The sequence below is a fragment of the Triturus cristatus genome, chromosome 10 (assembly GCF_964204655.1).
Source record: "Triturus cristatus chromosome 10, aTriCri1.1, whole genome shotgun sequence".
NCBI classification, from domain to species: Eukaryota; Metazoa; Chordata; class Amphibia; order Caudata; family Salamandridae; genus Triturus; species Triturus cristatus.
Window position 1 is genome coordinate 102,901,870 of NC_140593.1, and position 23,666 is coordinate 102,925,535.

The 23,666-nt window shown below is 45.6% G+C and overlaps 1 protein-coding gene across 2 annotated transcripts in view; it reads right to left on the reverse strand.

Moving 5' to 3' along the window:
• NEK10 (NIMA related kinase 10) overlaps nucleotides 1-23,666 on the reverse strand; it is a 1,348,206-nt gene that overhangs the window by 917,746 nt on the left and 406,794 nt on the right. For both annotated transcript variants that reach the window (XM_085630543.1, XM_085630544.1), the window contains exon 9: nucleotides 7,966-8,033. In XM_085630543.1, coding sequence (XP_085486669.1) covers nucleotides 7,966-8,033 — 68 coding nt within the window. The remainder of the gene's footprint in view (nucleotides 1-7,965; nucleotides 8,034-23,666) is intronic.

Here is a 23,666-nt window from a genome sequence, read left to right on the forward strand (position 1 = left end):
AAGCTGCACCAACTGTGAAAGCTCTGCCGCCCAGACGTGTTTTCGCAAAGCGCGGGGTGCGCAGCAAGTTCTGAGAGTTTGAACGCAGCGCGCGGTTTTGCTTACAGAGACACAGTCTTTCCTTCAGGTAACCAGGGCATATTTCGCTAAGGGCCCAGTATGCCAGCGTCATGGCCTTGAATTTAATTATTTTCTCCACTGGAAGCCAGTGGAGCTTCTGTAGATGCGGAGAGACATGGTGTCGGAAAGGGATACGCCGAACCAGTCTCGGAGCTGCATTCTGTATCATCTGAAGACAGCAAATGGCGTATTTGGGAAGGCCAAGGTATAGGCTATTCGCATAGTCAAGCCTGGATGTGACTGTGGCATGTACTATTGAATTGCGGCAATCTTCCGGTAGAAAGTGTAGAACTTTCTGGAGGTTTTTTAGTTTACTAAAACAGTTTGCTGAGACCTGCTGTATTTGGGCTGAAAAAGAAAGGTCCGCCTCCCATCTCACCCCTAAATTACGGATGCGTGTGGCAGATCCCCTGCCACACGCATCCGTAATTTAGGTGGTGAGCCCATTTCTGGTGGCCACCACAGCTCTGAATCTGGCGCTGGGTCCTTGCTGAAGAACAAAACTTCTGTTTTTCCAGCATTGAGCTTTAATTTGTTTGTTTTCATCCACAGCGCTATGTCGCGCAAACAGCCCTTGAAGTTCTTAAAAGCATCTGCCGTCCGCACCTTACATGGAAAAACTAATTGGGTGTCGTCAGTGTAGGAAATCGCTTTCACACCCCAGTTGGCAATTAGAGAGAACAATGGAGCTAGGTAGAGGTAAAAAAGTAGAGGGTTCAAGGCTGAGCCCTGGGGGACGCAGCAGCTGAGCTGTTTTGGTTTGGATTTAAATGGTTCTAGAGCAACTCTCTGCGTACGCCCACTCAGATAAGATGACAGCCAAGTTAACACTTTCCCGCCAAAGCCCACACCTTGTAGTCTCTGGACCAATATGGCGTGGTCGACAGTGTCGAATGCAGCGGACAGATCCAGGAGCACCAGCAATGCTGATGCTCCTGAGTCCAATGACCATCTTACTGACTCTGCCACCTCGAGGAGAGCGGTCTCCGTACTAAATCCTGCTTGAAAACCAGATTGGGTGTCGTGTAAGGTGCCATTCCGCTCAATAAAAGTGGTCAGTTGACGCTGGACCAGCTTCTCCAACATTTTACCTGGTGCGGGGAGCAGGAAGATGGGTCTCAGGTTGCTAAGGTCGCCTGGGTCACCCTTTGGTTTCTTTCTCAGAGGGAGAAGTGTCGCATGTTTCCATTTATCAGGAAAGATGCCAGTGTCCAGAGAGGTGTTTCATATATGACGTAGCCCATCCGTCAGGGAAAGGGCTAACATTTTCCACAGTTTGGGAGGGCATGGATCATCTGGAGCACCTGAACGACATTTTTGAATTTCAGCTAGAGCCTCCTGGTAAGAGATCGGAGTAAAATTAGTGAGTGGCGAAACCTCCACTGCACCTAGGGATATATCCGCTTTCTCAGTTGCCTCAGAGGTTAGAAAGGTATCATAGACCTTTAAAATTTTAGTTTCGAAGTGACTGGCAATTTATTCACACAAGGCTAGGGACGGTGAAACTTCCGTCTCTATTGCCTTGGGTTTAAAAAATGTTTGGACTACTTAAAAAATTTATCTACAAGAGTGGTCTGCATTCTGAAAGCGTGCAACAAAATAGTCCCGCCGGGCTGCTTTTGGAGCCTTATGAAACTCTTTTAGTGCTTTTTTATAAATTCCCTTAGCTAGAACACAGTAGGCCATCCTTCACTGCCGTTCCAATTTTTTGCACCTACTTTTTATTTCTTTGAGGGCAGTGGAGAACCAAGGGGCAGAGGGGGAACATCTAGAGGGTTTCACTACTCTGATTGGCACGACTAACTCCACAGAATCAGCAATCCATTGATGTATAGCAGCTGCATCTGCACTGGGGTCAGAGGAAAGACGGGGATAGTTGTCCAGCAAAATAGGGCTTAATGATTCCTCAGACAAGTTCTTTTATGAATGGATCGATTGCTCTAAGCTTGCTTCGTTTTTGGCAGGGTAATCGAAAAAGGAATCAGGTAGTGATCTGACCAGACCAATGGGAGCGGGGTCTCCATATTGGTGTCGGTAATATTCGAAAAGACTAAGTCTAAGGATGTCCCGCTATATGTGTCGAGGAGGACACCTGTTGTAAGAGATTAGCCCCTGCTAAAGACGAGATCAGTTGCGCTGCTTGTGAACAGTTCGGGTCGTTCACGTGCAGATTAAAATCTCCCAGGGCCATAAAATTGGTAAACACTACTGATTTTTGAGTAATAAAATTACACAGAGTCTGCGAAGCAGTCGTTGCACAGTCGGGTGGTCTATAGATAAGAATGCCCGCGAGGGCAAATGAGGGGTTGATTTGTAAACAAAAATTGAGACCTTCTATGCCCTGCATAAGAAGAGGGGCCGAGGACACAAGCTCCCATGAGTCTCTAAAAATAATGGCCACCCCACCCCCTCTTTTCCCACCTTCTCGGTTGGCATAGCATATTTTGAAACCTGGTGGGATTGCTAGTGCGATTGTTGTCATCGCATCCACGTTTAGCCAGGTTTCCGTTAAAAACATGACATCCCAGGTAGCCTCAATTAGGATTGACCATACCTCTTCCACATGCTTGGACAGCGATCTACAATAATTACAAGACACGCCTTAATTTAATCTTACATTCATTCGCCAAGCCCCAGGGCGATGCGTTTCTCATACTAGGCAAAAACCAAAGGAAATGATGGACGGAGTGTTGAACATTGCAAGCACTCACCCCCAGTCAACTGATCTGGGTTTAATCCATCACCGTTCTTTAGCCCACTCTGCCACCCCAGTTCAGACATGGCCATATGCAAATCAGTCTGACCCTGTGCCTCATGGGAACAGTCCAGCCCGAACTGCCAAGCCATGTCTTCCCTGGACCGGAAACAAGCTTCCTAGGACCGGTTTCTGGCATTTCAGCCGTCTTCAGCCAGGCTTGCTTGAATCCAGTGGCAAAGTGAGCAAGGGACTCACGTCTGAGCATACCCTGCCAACTTATGGCGAACAAAGCAAAAACCAAAGGAAATGATGGACGGAGTGTTGAACATTGCAAGCACTCACCCCCAGTCAACTGATCTGGGTTTAATCCATCACCGTTCTTTAGCCCACTCTGCCACCCCAGTTCAGACATGGCCATATGCAAATCAGTCTGACCCTGTGCCTCTTTGTTCGCCATAAGTTGGCAGGGTATGCTCAGACGTGAGTCCCTTGCTCACTTTGCCACTGGATTCAAGCAAGCCTGGCTGAAGACGGCTGAAATGCCAGAAACCGGTCCTAGGAAGCTTGTTTCCGGTCCAGGGAAGGCATGGCTTGGCAGTTCGGGCTGGACTGTTCCCATGAGGCACAGGGTCAGACTGATTTGCATATGGCAATGTCTGAACTGGGGTGGCAGAGTGGGCTAAAGAACGGTGATGCATCAAACCCAGATCTGTTGACTGGGTGTGAGTGTTTGATTGGTTCTGATGCTCCGTCCATCACCACCCCCTTTTGTACCGCTTTTTCATACTAGGAGCCTTAACTTGCTTCAGAGTCTGACCACATACGCTACAGCAATGCGGTAGTGGAATTTGGCTAAATCAATCAGGTGTACCCCTCGGCAGATGGAGCCTTGGAGGCCCAATAGTTTGTCTCGCGTCCAACATAATGTCTCACCTCCTCCTTCGCTGGCAGCATGGCCGGCGCCGGCCACGCTAAGGACGCGGACGGGCGCAGACGGGCTTGCCTTTGGCGTGCCTGCGGCACGTCCGCTGCGCGGCTGACGAGTCATCTGAAACATATACCCGGGGGCAGGAAGTGATGAACAGTGTGGACGGAGTCGCGTCAGTCGCTCCGTGCAATCGGCACTGTTCGCCGTGACGGACCGGGGACCGCGAAACCAAACAGAATCAGACCCCACAAGTAAGCAGCAAATACAAACAAACACCAATTTTAAAGAAGCAAGGTATTTAAAAGTGTGCAAAATTGAGCAAAAAGAGAGTAAAATTACAGTTTTATAAAAGCAATAGCAAGCCTCTCGCGGCACGCAATCACCTAGTGCTGCACTGCCGACGAGTCATCTGGAACATATACCCGGGGGCAGGAAGTGATGAGCAGTGTGGGCGGAGTCGCGACTGTCCCTCCGTGCAATCGGCACTGTTCGCCATGACGGACCGGGGACCGCAAAACCAAACAGAATCAGACCCCACAAGTAAGCAGCAAATACAAACAAACAGCAATTTTAAAAAAGCAAGGTATTTATCCCAGGTAAGGTATCCCAGCAGAGTGGAATTTAAGTGTGTGGTATACAAGCAGAGTGGAGTTTAAGCATGTGGAATCACAGCAGAGTGGATTTTAACCACATGGTATCCAACAGAGTGAATTATAAGCATGTGGTATCCCAGCAGAATGGATTTTAAATGTGTGGTATCCCAGCAGAGTGGATTTTAAGCGTGTGGTATCACAGCAGAGTGGATTTTAACCACATGGTATCCAGCAGAGTGGATTTTAGGCATGAGGTATACAACAGAGTGTATTTTAAACGTGCGGTATCCCAGCAGAGTGGGTTTTAAGCGTGTGGTATCCCAGCAGAGTGGATTTTAACCACATGGTAGCCAGCAGAGTGAATTTTAAGCATGTGCTATCCCAGCAGAGTGGATTTTAAGCATGTGGTATCCCAGCAGAGTGGATTTTAAGCATGTGGTATCACAGCAGAGTGGATTTTAAGCATGTGGTAACACAGCAGAGTGGATTTTTACCCCATGGTATCCAGCAGAGTGGATTTTAAGCATGTGGTATACAACAGAGTGGATTGTAAGCGTGTGGTATACCAGCAAAGTGGATTTTAAGCGTGTGGTATCACAGCAGAGTGGATTTTAACCACATTGTATCCATCAGAGTAGATTTTAGGCATGTGGTATACAACAGAGTGGATTTTAAGGGTGTGGTACCCCAGCAGAGTGTATTTTAAGCATGTGGTATCCCAGCAGAGTGGAGTTTAACCACATGGTAGCCAGCAGAGTGAATTTTAAGCATGTGCTATCCCAGCAGAGTGGATTTTAAGCATGTGGTATCCCAGCAGAGTGGATTTTAAGCATGTGGTATCACAGCAGAGTGGATTTTAAGCATGTGGTAACACAGCAGAGTGGATTTTTACCCCATGGTATCCAGCAGAGTGGATTTTAAGCATGTGGTATACAACAGAGTGGATTGTAAGCGTGTGGTATACCAGCAAAGTGGATTTTAAGCGTGTGGTATCACAGCAGAGTGGATTTTAACCACATTGTATCCATCAGAGTAGATTTTAGGCATGTGGTATACAACAGAGTGGATTTTAAGCATGTGGTATCCCAGCATAGTGAATTTTAAGCATATGGTATCCCAGTTGAGTGGAATTTAAGCGTGTGGTATCCAAGCAGAGTGGAGTTTAAGCATGTGGAATCACAGCAGAGTGGATTTTAACCACATGGTATCCCAACAGAGTGGATTTTAAGCTTGTGGTATCCCAGCAGAGTGGATTTTAAATGTGTGGTATCCCAGCAGAGTGGTTTTAAGCATGTGGTATCACAGCAGAGTGGATTTTAAGCATATGGTATCCCAGCTGAGTGGAATTTAAGGGTGTGGTATCCAAGCAGAGTGGAGTTTAAGCATGTGGAATCACAGCAGAGTGGATTTTAACCACATGGTATCCCAACAGAGTGGATTTTAAGCTTGTGGTATCCCAGCAGAGTGGATTTTAAATGTGTGGTATCCCAGCAGAGTGGTTTTAAGCATGTGGTATCACAGCAGAGTGGATTTTAACCACATGGTATCCAGCAGAGTGGATTTTAGGCATGAGGTATACAACAGAGTGTATTTTAAGCGTGTGGTATCCCAGCAGAGTGTATTTTAAGCATGTGGTATCCCAGCAGAGTGGATTTTAACCACATGGTAGCCAGCAGAGTGAATTTTAAGCATGTGCCATCCCAGCAGAGTGGATTTTAGGCACGTGGTATCCCAGCAGAGAGGATTTTAAGCATGTGGTATCACAGCAGAGTGGATTTTAAGCATGTGGTATCACAGCAGAGTGGATTTTTACCCCATGGTATCCAGCAGAGTGGATTTTAAGCATGTGGTATACAACAGAGTGGATTGTAAGCGTGTGGTATCCCAGCAGAGTAGATTTTAAGTGTGCGGTATCCCATCAGAGTGGATTTTAAGCATGTGGTATCCCAGCATAGTGGATTTTGAGTATGTGGTATCACAGCAGAGTGGATTTTTACCCCATGGAATCCAGTAGAGCATGTGGTATACAACAGAGTGGACTGTAAGCGTGTGGTATCCCAGCAGAGTGTATTTTAAGCATGTGGTATCCCAGCAGAATAGATTTTAGGCGAGTGGTATCCCAGCAGAGTGGATTGTAACCACGTTGTGTCCCAGCATGGTGGATTTTAACCATGTGGTATCCCAGCAGAATGAATTTTAAGCGTATGGTGTCCCAGCAGAGTGGCTTTTACGCATGTTGTGTCCCAGCAGAGTTGATTTTAAGCATGTGACATCCCAGCAGAGTGAATTTTAAGCATGTGACATCCCAACAGAGTGGATTTTAAGTGTGTGGTGTCCAACAGAGTGCATGTTAAGCATGTGGTATCCCAGCAGAATGGATTTTAAACGTGGGGTATCCCAGCAGAATGGATTTTAGTCGTGTGGTATCAAAGCAGAGTGGACTTTAACCACATGGTATCCAGCAGTATGGATTTTAAGCATGTGGTATCCTAGCAGAGTGGATTTTAAGCATGTGGTATCCTAGCAGAGTGGATTTTAAGCATGTGGTATCCCAGCAGAGTGGATTTTAAGCATGTGGTATCACAGCAGAGTGGATTTTAACCACATGGTATCCAGCAGAGGGATGTATGACATAACAACGCGAGTCATTACAACGCGTGCAGTTACATCGCAATCGTTACAACGACTGCGATGTTACTACGCTATGCCATTACAACGCAAGTCTTTACATCGACTTGCGCTAGATGGCGTGCTAACATTCGAAAAGCGTAATTTACTATTCCAACTCCAGTCCACTTAACAGTAGGGAAGGTGTTGGGATAGTAAACTACACTATTTGTAATGTTAGCACGCCATCTAGCGCAAGTCGATGTAAAGACTTGCGTTGTAATGGCATCGTGTGGTTACATCGCGTTCGTTGTAACGACCGCGATGTAACAGCATCGCGGTGTACTGACTGCGATGTTAACGATGTTTCCCCAGCAGAGTGAATTTTAAGCATGTGGTATCCAGAGCAGAGTGGATTTTTAGCAGTGGTATCCCAGCAGAGTGAATTTTATGCATGTGGTATCCCAGCAGAGTGGATTTTAAGCATGTGGTATCACAGCAGAGTGGATTTTAGCCACATGGTATCCAGCAGAGTGGATTTTAGGCATGTGGTATACAACAGAGTGGGTTTTAAGCGTGTGGTATCCCAGCAGAGTGTATTTTAAGTGTGTGGTATCCCAGCAGAGTGGATTTTAACCACATGGTATCCAGTAGAATGAATTTTAAGCATGTGCTATCCCAGCAGAGTGGATTTTAAGCACGTGGTATTCCGCCGAGTGAATTGTAAGCATGTGGAATCCCAGCTGAGTGAATTTTAAGTGTGTGGCATCCCAGCAGAGTGGATTTTACAGCTAAGCGACATGTCCTCCTTCTGTAATGGACGTTACTTATCCTTTGGAGTAGGTACCAATTGCTGCCAGTGATATTACTGCCACGCGCAGACTAATGAGGCCCCTAAACTGAAGCACTCATTCGGCTATCCTTCATGCACACTATCACACTTTACATTAGAAGTCTTATGCATACTATACATTACCAGCCATGAAGGTATGCACCTGGTATTTTTGTAGCTAACCTACCTGGTGTGCCCCACTTGCAATCACCCACTCTCTTTGGTCTTTAACGGCAGACAGTTTTTGGAAGATATCTGCAAAGCAATAGAGGCACATTAAGTATTTGTCAATAAAGTAATAAAATGAGGCAATGGGAACACTGTCTAGAAATATATTTGTTGGTGTCTTAAATAGCAATAATTAGGAAGGAACAACCATCATATTGCTGTGGTGCACGTTTACATCTAAGGCTCCATTTACAAATTCCTCGGCCTGTTAGGACTGTACCCTGCAACCTAGCAAATTATGAAAAAAGATCTGATAAAATTATATTTCTTGCGGCTTGTGTTACAAACTGTAATTAGTGATGCATTTTGTAATAATATTTCTTGAGGCTTGCATTACAAACTGTAACTAATAATGCCTGTTGTAATTTCATTGGCTTGTGCTCTTCTGGGGCTGGTGTGCTATGGGATAAATATGGGCCTGAACAGTTGGGCAGTGTCTGTATTTACAAAGTGCTCAGTTCTGGGGCTGGCTGCAGCGAGCACAGGCTTGGAAGATGCTGCTACCTCCCTGAATGCGTGCAAGGAGACAGACTCTGCTAATGCATCCACGTCCTTTCACCCAACTGTAAGGGGCAATGTAAGTAAAATTAGACCTCTGACTCCTTGAGGCATAATGAGGATGATCCTTTATCACACCCACAACCCCTCAGAAGCTACCTCGCTGCTGAAGGAATGGTACAGAAACTACAGAAAGCAAACATGTCTCACACCCATAAACCCTCAGAAACTACCTCGCCGCTGAAGGACTGGAGGAAAGTGAAGGTACAGAAGCTACAGAAAGTAAACCTGTCTGACACCCATAACCCCTCGGAGGCTACCTCGCTGATGAAGGACTGAAGGAAAGTGAAGGTACAGAGACTACACAAAGTAAACATGTCTTACACCCATAACCCCTCAGAGGCTACCTCGCTGCTGAAGGACTGGAGGAAAGTGAAGATGTAGAAACTACAGGAAGTAAACTTGTCTAACACCCACACCCCTCAGAGGCTACCTTGGTGCTGAAAGACTGAAGGAAAGAGAAGGTACAGAAACTACAGAAAGTAAACCTGTCTGACACCCACAACCCCTCAGCCCCTCAGAAGCTACCTTGCTGCTGAAGGACTGGTACAGAAAGTAAACCTGTCTTACACTCATAACGTCAAAGAAGCTACCTCGTCCTTCAGACTGGAGGAAAGTGAAGGTACAGAAGCTACAAAAAGTAAACATGTCTTACACCCATAATCCCTCAAAAGCTACCTCGCTGCTGAAGGACTAGAGGAAAGCGAAGGTGCAGAAACTACAGAAAGTAAACCTGTCTTTCACCCATAGCCCCTTGGAAGCTACTTCACTGCTGAAGGACTGGAGGAAAGTGAGGGTACAGAAACTACAGAAAGTAAGCTTGTCTTACATAAATAACCCCTCAGAAGCTACCTTGCTGCTGAAGGACTGGAGAAAACTGAAGGTACAGAAACTTCAGAAAGTAAACCTGTCTTACACCCATAACCCCTTGCTCGCTGCTGATGGACTGGAGGAAAGTGAAGGTACAGAGACTACAGAAAGTAAACCTGTCTTTCACCCATAAACTCTCAGAAGCTACCTCCTGCACGCCTCAAAGTTACTTGTCAAGGGAAGCAACACATCTTTACCAACCCACAGCATATTCATGACTTTGTAAAAACCTTACCCAAGAGATTCACGGATCGTGCTTCCCCCTCCTCCCATTCAACCGAAGCTGGCGACACATCAGATGTAGAATGATGGTCATATCTCTCTTTAAGATATCTGACACGGCCTTTACTTGGTAACTTTCAGTGCCGCTGATCCCCTCAGATCACCGCTTGAAATGCAACGCCCTTCATTATGGACTGCTGTAAGGTCCCTGTTGGGCCTCTCCTGCGGATGTCATAGCCGCTTCCCTACCCGAAGACATCACCGTAGAACTCTGGGCAATATGAGACTTTGTACTATTCTCCCCCGTGCACCCTCACCATTGCGAGGTGTCTCTGGTTTGCCCTCTGGCCGCTACCCACTTAGGGAACCCCTATACTGCTCTGGTTTATCATGTTCACAGCCTGCATCCACCCTCCCCCGTTGGGAGCATGGAGTACGAGGCATTGGGGAGGGGAAGGAGGGAATCACGTCATGGCAGGATTGGACTGCTGATGTGGGTGGGGGGGAGGTTTTGTTTACTACCGCTTGCTGTTGACTTGACATGCATAGGTACAGCCGACGCAGCTGACCTGCTCGACACATATCTAACATCCACTACAACACTCCTGACATGTGACCATAGAGAACCGACCTAGCCTCCCCAAATACAACCTCTTGACGTGGAACGTGAGAGGTCTGGGAGATCCCTGCAAGCGCCAACACATCCTTTCTTACCTGTGGACCGACACAATATACACTACGCTATGCTTCAGGGTCCATCACTTTTGTCCGACACTAATATTAACCAGACCCTTACCCAAGCCCAAAATTGGGATGAACTGAAGGAGTTGAAACGCTGTCAGATGAAAATACTATTACACGGGGCAATAATGACAGAATACCTCCGCGGCAATGTGGCACCCACAGGCTTACTGGTGACAAATGCTCCAAGAATCTTCCTTGATGATCCACAATTTAAGAAAGAATGGTCTCTTATCGCTTGGAGATGCTCACGTGATTGGCTTATTTTGATAATCAATACAGCCAAACGATTGTCAGAGGCCCTACTGATAAAAATAAAGATCAGTGAGGACTCATTATTGACAGAGATTAAATTAACCCTGTACAAAAAGAAACTAGAAGAGGTGAATAAAGAAGTAAATGAACATAAAGAGTACCTGATGCAAAATAAGATCAACAAACTGCAGAAAGATCTGAAGAAATTCAGCCATGAGAAGGTTTATCCTTATATTAAAGACGACTACAAAAGCCAAGTCCCATCTGACTCGGGATCCACACGAAGCGAACAGACAGGATCATCTGGCTCAGAGTATGATGACCGGTCAAGTGATGGATCAAATAAGAGCTGGCGAGGAAGGGCAAGGATACCACGTAGGGGGATTTACAATCAAAGATACGGACACCAACAGATGTTTCCTTGGCCAGCCCCCTTTGGACCAGTCCAATATCACGGTCCCCCTCAATTCCCAGCAGGACCATACTTTCAGCCGGACTTCAACCAACATTTTTTAGGTCAGGGCGGAAGAAGAGGGAGACGAGGAAGAAGGGGGAAACGAATACAGTGGGAAGAAGAGCGGAGCTCAGTGAACACCAGGAGCAACACCAGGGAACAACAGCCGAGCACAAGCAACACGAGGGATTAATTGTAAACCTCACAGATGTTATCCTTACCACAGACGAACAAACAATTCTGGATAAGGGTTTGGGATTCGTCCCTACAACCTACCTGGACAAATTCCGCCTTCGATGTGAATTAGGCGAATTCTTCAGAAAAATACGACTGAAAACTTTTTTTCAGGACAAAGAGAGACCCGTTGAAGATAATACCTACACGGGTTTGAGACCAAAATCTTCTTTCCTACCCCCTACCAATATGATGCCTCCAGAAGTATTATCTTTCGAAGAAGCAGTCAGCAAGGAAGTTGAACTACTCCAACCCAAGAGAAACGGGTTCAACAATTTGAGCAAGAAAGAACGTGCGGCTCTGACCACCTTACAATCCAGAATGGATATAGTCATAAAACCAGCGGATAAAGGTGGAGCTACCGTGATACAAAGTACCAACGCTTACAGAACGGCGTGTCTGAATCTACTGGCAGACACCAAATATTACAGAAAGATCAATAGGGATCCTACACAACGGATAAAAACTACTATCATGACATTAACAGCAGATGCCTTGACCAAAGAATGGATTACGAAGAAGCAATATGAATTTCTGAATCAGGAGAACCCTAGAACTCCTCTGTTCTACACCATCCCCAAAATACACAAAGGGAAGACCCCTCCTCCTGGGAGACCCATTGTCTCAGGGATTGGTTCTATTTTGGAACCATTGTCAAAATATACAGATTGGTTCTTACGCCCCCTGGTGAAGAAGATCAAATCGTATGTCCAAGACACCAAACACCTCTTCAATCTTCTGACACAAGTAGAATACAATCCAGTAGATAATTTTTTGGTATGTTTGGACGTAGAAGCTCTATACACAAACATACCTCAGGCGGAAAGTATTAGAGTAATCCAAGAGATCCTCAGACAAGAGGAGTGGCTGTGGGCAGCTCCTATTGAGTGGGTGATCACCCTTATACATCTGGCATTGACAGAAAACTTTTTTACCTTTGAAGATCAATTATATCTACAAATACATGGGACATCAATGGGGAGTACATTCGCCCCAAGTCTGGCTTGCCTGTACGTCAGTTATTTTGAAGACCTACATATATGGACTCATAATCCTTTCAGTAGAAATATCTGCAAATGGTACAGGTATATCGATGATGTCCTGATGATCTGGAGAGGTGATCTAGTGAGTCTTGAAAATTTTAAAACATGGATCAACTCGCTGAACCCGCACCTTCATTTCACTATGAATGTGAATAAAGAAAGCATTTCATTTCTGGATGTTACTTTCACAGCTAAAGATGGCACTCTTGAAAGCTCGCTGTACACTAAACCTACGGACAGGAACAGTTTATTAAGATTCGACAGTGCCCACCCGCGATCCTTAAGAGAGAATTTGCCAGTAGGCCAATTCTTGAGGATTCGCAGAAACTGTTCCAACATTCAGACATACAAAAAAGAGGCAGCTATTCTTAGTAACAAACTCCAACAGAAGATGTACCCTAACAAGATTATACAAAGAGCAAACAAAAGAGCACGTAATACACCAAGGGAAGCTCTGTTAGAAACATACACAAAAGAGCAACCAGATCAACTTATATGTGTGACAACATATAACTCCTCATCTAATGACCTGAAAAAAATAATTAACAAAAAATGGTCAATATTGACATCTAACAGACTATCATTTGAGAAACCTATGTTCTCATTTAGAAAAAATTCTAATTTGAGGAATGCCCTGGTACATACCAACTCCTTTACACCTAAACCAACTAATCAGCAGACATTATGGGGTTTATCGCCTGTTGTAGGACACTACCCGTGTGGGTCATGTGTTGCCTGCCCATTTACAGAACACACCAAAACATTGGATCTGGGCTTAAACTCTCCATGGGAACAGAGGTCACATACAAATTGTAACTCTGAATCCGTGATCTATATGATAAAATGCCCGTGTGAACTGTTATATATAGGTATGACTAGTCGTAAGATCAAAGTTCGCATCAGCGAACATAGAAGCACCATACGTAGATCAGTCACAGCGACTAGGCTAACTGCCCATTATCAGGAGAAAAAACATAAGGACACAGAGCTGAAGTGGACAGTACTAGAAAAGGTCACAACTATGGGGAACTTGCAGCAAAAACTCTTAGAGCGTGAACAACGATGGGTCTATCGCCTAAAGACCCATGAGAAGGGGCTCAATGATTACATATCCTGGAACCAACTGAACAAGTAGATGTAGTATATCCCTCTTCATGACCACTGTATGTACCTTGAATAGTGATCTATAAACATGTGAGAGTCTTCCACACGTCACTATCCCTCTTTGGAGATTGGGTTTCACTATCATCATACACAAACCTTAAGATTCATGTAATACATATACCACACTCCTTCAAGGGTTCACTATCTTCTAATTGTGAGATATCCATACGTAAATACTACACCTGCGTAGTGTCCCTTGTGACATCTCTGTCTCCTAGTGTAAAATATACTTTCAATACCCTAAAACACTCTTTCAACAATTGATGGGATCAGGAATAATGACTAGCGTTGGCTATGTATCCTACCAGTCATTAGTTACATTACTATCAGTATAGATATATACTACATCTCCCATCAGTCATTTGGACTGGTTACTAAAATCGCCCTCGATCCTGATTGGACGAAGTACACACACGTTGTGATCACGTGTCTGTCAGTAACTACACGCAACGTAAGGGTATGAGCCCCAGAGATGAATACTACATTCTATATATCTGGTCTTTTAAAATAAGGGCGCTAATATGAACAAACAGATTAAAATTCACATTTGTTGATTATATTTACGTTTTCCGTATTTACGCACTCGTGCGTCTATTTACTGACGCCCCGGGTCACAGAGCGTATTTGACCTTTCCCGTTGTTTCGGGTGACGTCATTGATCACATGCCCGCATTGACCAATCCAGCTCTCCGCTTAAACCAATACGGAAGTATAAACTTCCCGAGCCCCGTAACATGGCGCGAAACGCCGGGGATCGGGTCCAAGTAGGTGGGGAAGCGGAGCAGGACTCTTGACGAAGTAAGTTTGATACTCTAGGACTATTAGCTTAGAATTAGGTCCCCCATTGGAGAAGGAATCATCTGTAGATACATTTTGTCTCGGATGCCCTAATATGATAATTCTCAATTCCCTTCTCTTCATATTCATCCTCTGGGGCGCATGTTAGGGTTTGACTACAGAGCTACTCCATTAGCCCTTCCATCCCCTGAGAAACGACTACCATCCGAAGTCCGGGTAAGCAAGTATGCAGGTGTGAGAGATACTTTCACAGTTACCCATAGGTTGTAATAGTCACGCATGCTTTTAAATTCTGTGTTGAATCACAGATACGGTGAGAATGAGATGTGTGTGGGATGATTCTACGAGAGTTTCTTTTCATTGATAGGATCCACTTTTTGGCGACTGGTTTCAGGTAGAATGCGAGCAAATTCGCCACCGCACAATATATCTGACACGCCGATTAACTGTGCACAGATACAATTTTTGAGTGACACATATGTGGATATAGCTGCACACTATTATGCCTCTCTGACCACCTGGCACATATAGGTGTGGCTCTGCATTCCAAACACGAATTTGAGACACGTCATTTTGGAAACACCATGATGAAAACCGATCTGTATAAGTTGGATATGTGTTTCTTTGCGTTTTCTTTTTCAGATGGATGTACAACGCAAGACAGATTAATAGATCAGTCTTTCATACAAGGAGTAGCTACTCTACCCTTGTCCATAATAAAACAGAATAGGGAATTCCCCCTTCTGAATCCCAGGGTGGCCTCGTTTGCCCTGAAGAAAGTCCTGGACCTTTATGGCCACAGTGGACTGAAACATGTTGGCACTAGGGTCATAGGACCATAATACTCCTATATATACCCCTACTCTTATTATTTTTAATCAACCCAGACAGACCCAAAAATAAAGGGAAACTGGGGATCTGCCTGAGGTTTTTTATCTTATAGCCTCCCTGGTCAGTAATTTCTTCAAAGAGCTCCCAACACTGTGGTCGAGCCCACCCCGACTTTTAGGCGTCGGGGTGACCCGATGATGAAGCATGACACCACTAGGGTGTGTGAGGGTACCTAAACTAAAAGGAATTGCTTCCTTGCTCACCTAGTGGTGAAGTTATAAGTTCCCCTGTTCATCATATCATTCCATCTACATGTAACAATAATGACCATTGAATGGTTAGTTGGAGTAAAATTATTTGTGTAACTGTTTATACTGGGAGGTGGTACTCTGACCTATAATCCTCTCTACCCTTTGGGCATGAGAAAACACTTTTCTCAATAGCCTTTGTATACATAAGGCACACCTTAGCCCCATCGCCCCAGCTTCATTTGCATCCCGCTGGACAACCTGCTGATGTTTTTCCTCATACTCCACCTACGCACATGGCACGGTCATTTTGATTAAGCGCACACTCCGCTATACCCCCATTGGGTCCTACTATGACCCGCAGGGTCGGTACAGTATCCTATGGGGCAGACTGGCTGCTCAATCCATAACGCTTGTCTCCTGTTATGGCTCGAATACTGACGACCCCAAATTCTTTCGGGTCCTCTGGGGCAGGATCCTGGAAAGTGGCTCATCACACGTGGCGTGGGAAGGAGATTTTAATGTCATCCTCGACCCACCACTAGATCGCTCACACCCACAACCCCATCACTACTCCAACGCACATCATACCCCTAATCACATCATCAATGACCACGGCCTCGTTGATGCTTGGCGCAGCCTTCATCCACAAGATTGAGAAGGCTCCTGCTTTTCCACTGCCCACTACTCTAAGGTCCCGGATTGATAGCTGGCTTATCTCTAGAGGGTTAACCCCGTGGCTGTCCTGTTCTTCCCATCTCCAGCGCACCTACTCTGACCACTCACTGGTCCTCCTCATGCTCACACCCCTTCATGAAGAGTCTCCATATCTGTTCTGGCGCTTACCCACGCATGCCCTGTTGGTCCCTTTATTTAAAGCTGAACTTGAGCAAGAAATTGTCAATTTCGTTCCTCGTAATGAACACTCAGTCACACAATACTCCACTGTATGGGAGGCCTTCAAAGCCACCATGCGCGGAATCTGCATCGCCAAAAGTGGGGGGATTCTGAGGGACATTCGCTCCATGCTAAAAGATACTGCGATTGCCTGGCTTGGGGACACCCAAAGATTATTTCACCTTGCACACCACAAGGACGACGAGATCATCACCGCTATAATGCAACTGCAGTATGGCAAGACCCCTGGCCCTGATGGCCTCCCGGCTGAATTTTGTAAAACCTTCCGTACTATACGTATCTCCATTCTACAACAGGCCTACGAGGAGGCTCGAGAAACGGGCATACTTCCCCAGACAATGTAGGAGGCGCTCATAATATCCTTACCGAAGCCAGGGAAAGCGGCTGCGCAATGTGATTCATATAGACCCCTCTCCCTCATAAACGTAAATGCTAAAATCTTAGCAAAACTGATCGCGAAATGTATTAGCCCCCTCATAACTGCCCTTGTCCTCCCCGATCAGTCAGGGTTTGTGCCAGCCAGAGGTACATCTCACAACCTTTGCACTCTATTTGCTCTCCTGCAGGACATTGACCCTGACACAAATGTGGTGGCTGTCTTCCTTGACGCCACTAAGGCATTTGTTTCCCTAGAATGGGACTATCTAGCGTTTGTTCTTCAGCGCATAGGCTTCCCCGCTCCATTCTTGGCATGGATTAACTTGCTATACACAGGCCTGCAGGCTAGCATATTGGTCAATGGCACTAGGTCCTCTGCCTTCACAATAGCCAGAGGTACCAGGCCCCTATATGCCAAAGACCTCACTCTCTATCGGCGCAATCCGGGAGATAGTCTCAACCCCATTTTAAGGTTGTCATCCTCTTTGGACACCTCTCGGGGGTCAAAATAGACTGGGGGGAATCCCAGATTTTTCCTCTTACTGATGCCACTACACGGTTCATACCAGACTACCCGCTCGCGTGGTGCGAAGACACAATCACATATTTAGGAATAGTAATCACTCGAAGTCGGAACTACTTGATGGCAGCCAACTATGGGCGCGCAATAGACCTACTTACTGATAAAATCACCAGGTGGATTGCCATGCTAATTTCACTGGCCAGGAGAGCCTCACTTATCAAGATGGTAATCCTGCCCAAATTGCTCTAACTTTTCATTAACATCCCCTATGCCCCCAGCAGACATTTAATTAAAGCCCTAAAAACTCAACTCATCCGTCTTACCTGGGGAGGAAAACAGGCTAGATTGCGCTGGGACACTCTCACTCGGCCCTTTAGTGCTGGGGGTTTGAGATTCCAGACCTGGAACTGCATTTCAGCTGTGCTCAAGCCCACTTAGCGGTGTATTGGATGGACCCCCCCTTATATGCCCCATCTAGCAATCGAATACGGGTATATGACCCCGACCCCTTGTTCCGCTTATTTAAGTGCACCTGCCATCCCGAGGCATCTTGCCTCCACCACAGTAGACTGCACCACCAGCGCTTGGCGATACCTAGCCCGTCGCCTCCACATAACCACACTATGCTCCCCCTTGTTGTCCCTCCAAGGCAGGCTTGACCTCCCAGTCACGCAGGAAGGAGGCTGCTGCCAACTCCTCCGAAAAGCTTTCCATTCAGACCTGGGGTAAGCTCTATGTTAATGGTAAATTTTGTACCAGTGTTCGGTGCTACCCTACCTAGCCCCCTGGAATGCTTTTTCTACATCAGACTGAGACAGGACGTTAAGGCCCTCACCCCGTGCTTCCCACAGGAGCCCTCCACTATGACTCTGTTACACACTCTCCTGCAGAAAACTACCCCCACACATCGTTTCACTGCTGTACCGCACTACCCAAAGAGACTGCACACACGACCCCCTTCGGCTAGGTCCCGCTGGGAGGAAGAACTCGGCTCCCCCCTCACTAATGACCAGTGGTCGTTCTGCTGCCAACAGACCGGGAAAATATCTGCCAGCAGCAGGCTGCGCATCACTCACTACAAATACTTACACCGTCTCTATTATACCCCCACACGCCTGATGCGCCTTCGCATCCATGACACCGACCGATGTGGGAGTGAGGGAGCGGATTTCAGACACCTAGCTTGGGATTGCCCTCCAATCCGACGCTATTGGTCAGAGATGTTAGTGTCGCTGGATCAGATGACCAGACTGCACATTCCAGACGAACCCCCTTGTCACGCTCCTAGGCTACACCGAAGCATTGACTGCTTCAGTGTGGAGATACATCTCCATGGCACTCTTGCTCGCTAAAAGAGGAGTCGCCTGCAGATGGGGCTGAGGGAGGGGACCCAAATTCAAAGACTGGCTGAATGACCTTATATATTGGCAAGAACAATTGCACACTTATGCCGAGCTCCTACCGCCTTCCTCCTGCCCACGTGACATATGGTCTCCCCTCCAGTCATACCTCCTGGAGCAAGCTGCCACCGATGAGGCAGATATAGAGCCTCGACCGGATGGTTCACTTGGATCACGCATGGTATGAGTTCTGACTCATAAGGAACCTAATTGTGTCTAGAAGGCAAAACTTAAGATGGTCGGGTACGTCGGGCTTTGGTCGGTTCATACACAATGCACAGGATACTTATAGTCAACCTGCATTGTCGACATTGTTAAGTGATAATGTTTGTCTCCTAAGTATTGTATCCTATGTTTAAAACTCAATAAAGAAATAAAAATAAAAATAAAACATGTCTTCCACCCATAGCCCCTCAGAAGCTACCTCACTTCTGACGGACTGGAGGAAAGTGAAGGTACAGAAACTGCAGAAAGTAAACCTGTCTTACACCCATAACCTCTCAGAAGCAACCTCGCTGCTGAAGGACTGGAGCAAAATGAAGGTACAGAAACTACGGTAAGTAAACATGTCATACACCCATAACCCCATGGTAGCTACCTCGCCGCTGCAGGATTGAAGGAAAGAGAAGGTACAGAAATAGAGAAAGTAAACGTCTTACACCCCTAGCCCCTCAGCAGCTACCTCAATTCTGATGGACTTGATGAAAGTGAAGGTACAGAAACTACAGAAAGTAAACATGTTTTACACCCATAAGTTATACTGAATGTCTTGCAAAGCGATAGCAGCACATTCGCGCTGCAACGCTAGGCGAGACCTAAAAGAAAATAGTGTCAGGAGTAAAGGGGCCAATAGTCATGGAAGGATACAAATGATGAATGAGGAGGGACTAACAAGCCTCAAACCAATCGGAAGGCAGCATTTAAGACAAAAGCCAATGGGCAGAGTGTGGTCAGAGCTTCCACGAAGCTTCCACACTACAGTATATACTGCATGCCTCGCAAAGCGATGGCAGCGCATTCGCGCTGCAACGCTAGGCGAGACCTAAAAATGATGCAGCAATGGAGTGTGATTAGAAACAAAACTCCACCAATGTACAATAAAAACACGAGCGACAGAAAGCATAGCAGTCGGGGCTGTGATGAGATGCGACCGCTTGCTCCACTCCGTAACCTTAGCCAAACCCTGCTAGCTGTGCTCATCGGCAAAGAGCAGAACCATGCTACCTCAACTTTCTGTGTTGTCAGCGGTGGTGACCCAGCACAGAATTTGGAGCGCATTGTTTGGAGCACAGTTTGGAAATACAAAGATCTCCAAAAGCTTTCACAGCACACACAATTCTAATGTTTTCTCGTATGCAAACACAAAGGAAAGTGAAAGCGGCACCATGCTAAAATGAAAGGCGTAAGTCGATGCTAAAGAATAAAACTCCAATTTAATGCTCAGTGTATGTTAAAATACGTGCTCATGTGCTAACATACCTGCTGTGTACAAGTGAGGCGGTCAGCCACTCCTTAAATTGAAAGCGGTGCTGCGCTAAAATAAAATGAAAGGCGCTGGCGATAAACAGCACGCAAAAGAAAGTCAATTAACAGTACGCAAACACAAAGGAAAGTGAAAGTGGCGCCATGCTAAAATGAAAGGCGCGAGTCGATGCTAAAGAATTAAACTCCAATTTAATGCTCAGTGTATGCTAAAATAAGTGCTCATGTGCACAACTTGATAGTGTCTGCTTTCAGAACAAGGAAGTAGTCCCGCCATGAATGGATAACGCCGAGCAGCGGAACGAAACTGTAGTTGGTCGGTGTTGCTTCCTGCAAAACAGAAGCAAAACGACAGTGGCGCATCGGGTCGCAAGCCAACGATAAGCCCGCTAACAAAATAAATGACAGAGTTAACAAATGGCAAGAGGCAGGAGAAACTACCGGCAATAGGCGGAGTTTCACCCAACACATACACATTACTTGATGCCTCGTAGAGGCAGCGCATGTGCTGCCTATGCAAGACCTAAAAAGTAGTTCCCTAACAGTGAGCAGTGAAAGGACACTATTAAAGAGGCTGTTCTCCAGGGGAAGGACATACACAAGATGGACAAGGCCAGCCACAAAATAATAAGTAAGCAAATGAGAGTGACACTAAGGCCAACCAATGGCAACCAATGGCTGGACTTTAAGCCCACCATAAATTCTTGGTAATCTGGCAATCCATATTTTTCAACCTGACAGCTGTGCGGGCTGGTAGACTCGACCTGAAAAAAAGAGCCAATTCTAGGCTAATTTTAATAAGTTGATCCAAGCCCAATCTAAGATGGCTGCCAAACAATGAGAGGCCCAATCCCTAGAGCAGGCGGCTCACAGGAGTTGCTGGTTCATGCAGTAATGCATTCATCTTTCACCACTGGGGTGGTTTATGGTTCAACAACATGCATTTCTCCTCTTTGTACCTTGTTGGAATTGAACTGTTAATCCAACGTGAATGATGTACTCTTTTCTGTTGATGATCCTTTTTACACAGTACCTTATTATACAACTGTTTTGCTATGACTACATGTTAGATCCATCATTTACAATGTTGGAAAACTACGCTACGGCAACAGCATGTAGTACTCTGTGCATCACTGACATAGTCTGTTGTTGATGTCCATTTTTGTGTTGCATCTTCATTATATCCCATGATGCTTTGTGGCCTCATTCTTCATTAGACACTCTTATGAGTGACCATGTCCCTTGTGTTGAATGATTCAGGGTTGGTGTTTTAGCCTCCATTGCTGACTTTACATGTTAGACAATGTATGTGGAAATAATGTAAAATGTTTAGTGTGTTGCCTCCACCTCACATTTTCAGGAGTATAACGCATGCCTCTGCGGTGCAAGGGGGTCTCTTCGAGAGCCCTCATTCAGCCCAAACCAATGAATGTCTGTCAGATATGCGAGACTAAGGGGCCTCCATCACATTCTGCAGGGGGGGCCTTATCATGTTGCGTTACATCACTGCATATTTTACGTTCCTTGCACAGGCCAAATCATGAATATACTTGACATGTAAATCATGCAACAAGCATCATGTAAGAGTAAGGTCAAGTCTTTTCAAAGTTCAAAAAGTGTATTTCTTTATTGTGCAGCAGCCTTTCACCTTAGCACATCAGACTATATCACAGCATTGAGAGGCATTCCTACGCAGCCCTTAAAATGTCATCACTGAACTAAGGCTCTTAGCCAAGTCACTAGTCATGCCTACCCTGCATATGCGGTCCGGGGGGTTCCAGTTAGGTGATCCCTTGTGCGAGCATCTCAAACCAAGTATACGAGATACCCACAGCCCCTCCGAGACCTTGGGGCATAGTTATGCTTCCTAAAATATACTACGTGACAATGCTCAAACGTATGTATAAACTAACGCATGGTCATTAGTTGCAGCGTCATTTAATGCTTTTTCACCTCATTCAGGTTAACTAGGAGTGGGGTACACAGGGCTGGTCCCTGTGTAGTCCTGATGAAGAGCTTGGGGAATGCTCGAAACACGTTGACAAAATGCTAGGTACACCTAACCCATTATAGCTAGGTCTTCCAGCATTCTACCCCGTTTTTAGACTATACCAACTAGGAGCAAGAATAAAATAATTTCGCCCACTAGCTAGGTATTTTTAAACTCACATTAGCCCACTCCACTCCACTTTCTGCACCACACATAGTTGTCACAACAGTGCTCTTACGTAATCCGCAAGTCGTAGCACGCCTCAGTCCGTAGAGGAATGAGATGGCCCCAATGATGAAGCATGTCATCACGGGGAATCCCTGGTGAGTGAGGGGACTCAAGAAAGAAAAGCTTTTCTTTCCTGGTGACTTTCAAACTCAGACTGAGTTCTGAAATCTCTTGTGGCTAGGTTCTTTTACCCGATACTTCGGGTTGTTCAGGTCTACCCTACATCTGGCACAGTGGTGTTGGAACAATTTTCAGAGTGGAGGTGCTGCAGTGATTAATTTGTAATTTAAAAAAAGTAATTCCCGGGGCCCTCGTTGGGAGGCCACAGCAACTTGCACTACCCATTGACTGTGCCAGAACTGCCAATGACAGTAACTTGGAAATATTACACTGCTACAAGTGTGACAATTCAGACTATTTGAGGCCCGCAAAGCAATAAGAATAGCTTGGGTGGCAGCAGTCAGTAGGATTTAATGTACACTGAATTAATAAACAGCTGTTGTTCTGCTCATCTCTAACTTAAGTGAACAGCGCCACCATGTGGCAGCTGTCATATGTGCTGGTGTTGACAATTAAGTGCCAGTACCAAGCACGGAAACCACTGGCTCAAATTAAGCACTGGCATGTGGCCATTAACATTACATTGCCCAAATCACCCAAACAAGAGAGTGGTAAAGATGTGGTGTGAAGCCAACTAGTGTGAATTTTGGAGCACACTGTCACAAATGTATTACTAAAGCATGGTGTGGTAGAGCACGGCCATCTACAGACCACATTTTCCATTGAAACGATCTCTAAATTTGCTGGTAAACCTATATAGCGCACAAATGACAATGTGTGGAAATCGGGTTTCAACTAATATTTATAATTTGCACATCACTAATTAAAGTGTCTATATGTTTTGATCCTATTAAAAATGGTTGTTTCCATCACACTTCAAAATTACAGAGAAAAATGCTTCATTTGTAGAATATATTTTGAAATATTTATACAGTCGATTTGAAGGTATTTCAAATGTAGTAATTTTAGAAAAAAATTACACTCCATGTACTGTAGAAAGATTGTCTGTTATGTTGTTATCGCTTTGTGTTACCTTTAAGGTAACTTAGAATGTTTGTGCAGAGCGAGGCATGGAATGCTATTACTGTTACTTCACGGGTTCTACTGCAGGAGATCAGTTGCTACTGGTGTCCTGGAGGAAAACCGTGCTGCCTGGCTCTTGACTGGCTCTTGCCTGTTCTCTGTTGTAACTTTCTACAATAAATCTGCTATCAACTATTGCAACGTGTCATTTTTACAATTGGCGACGACTGGGAACAGAAC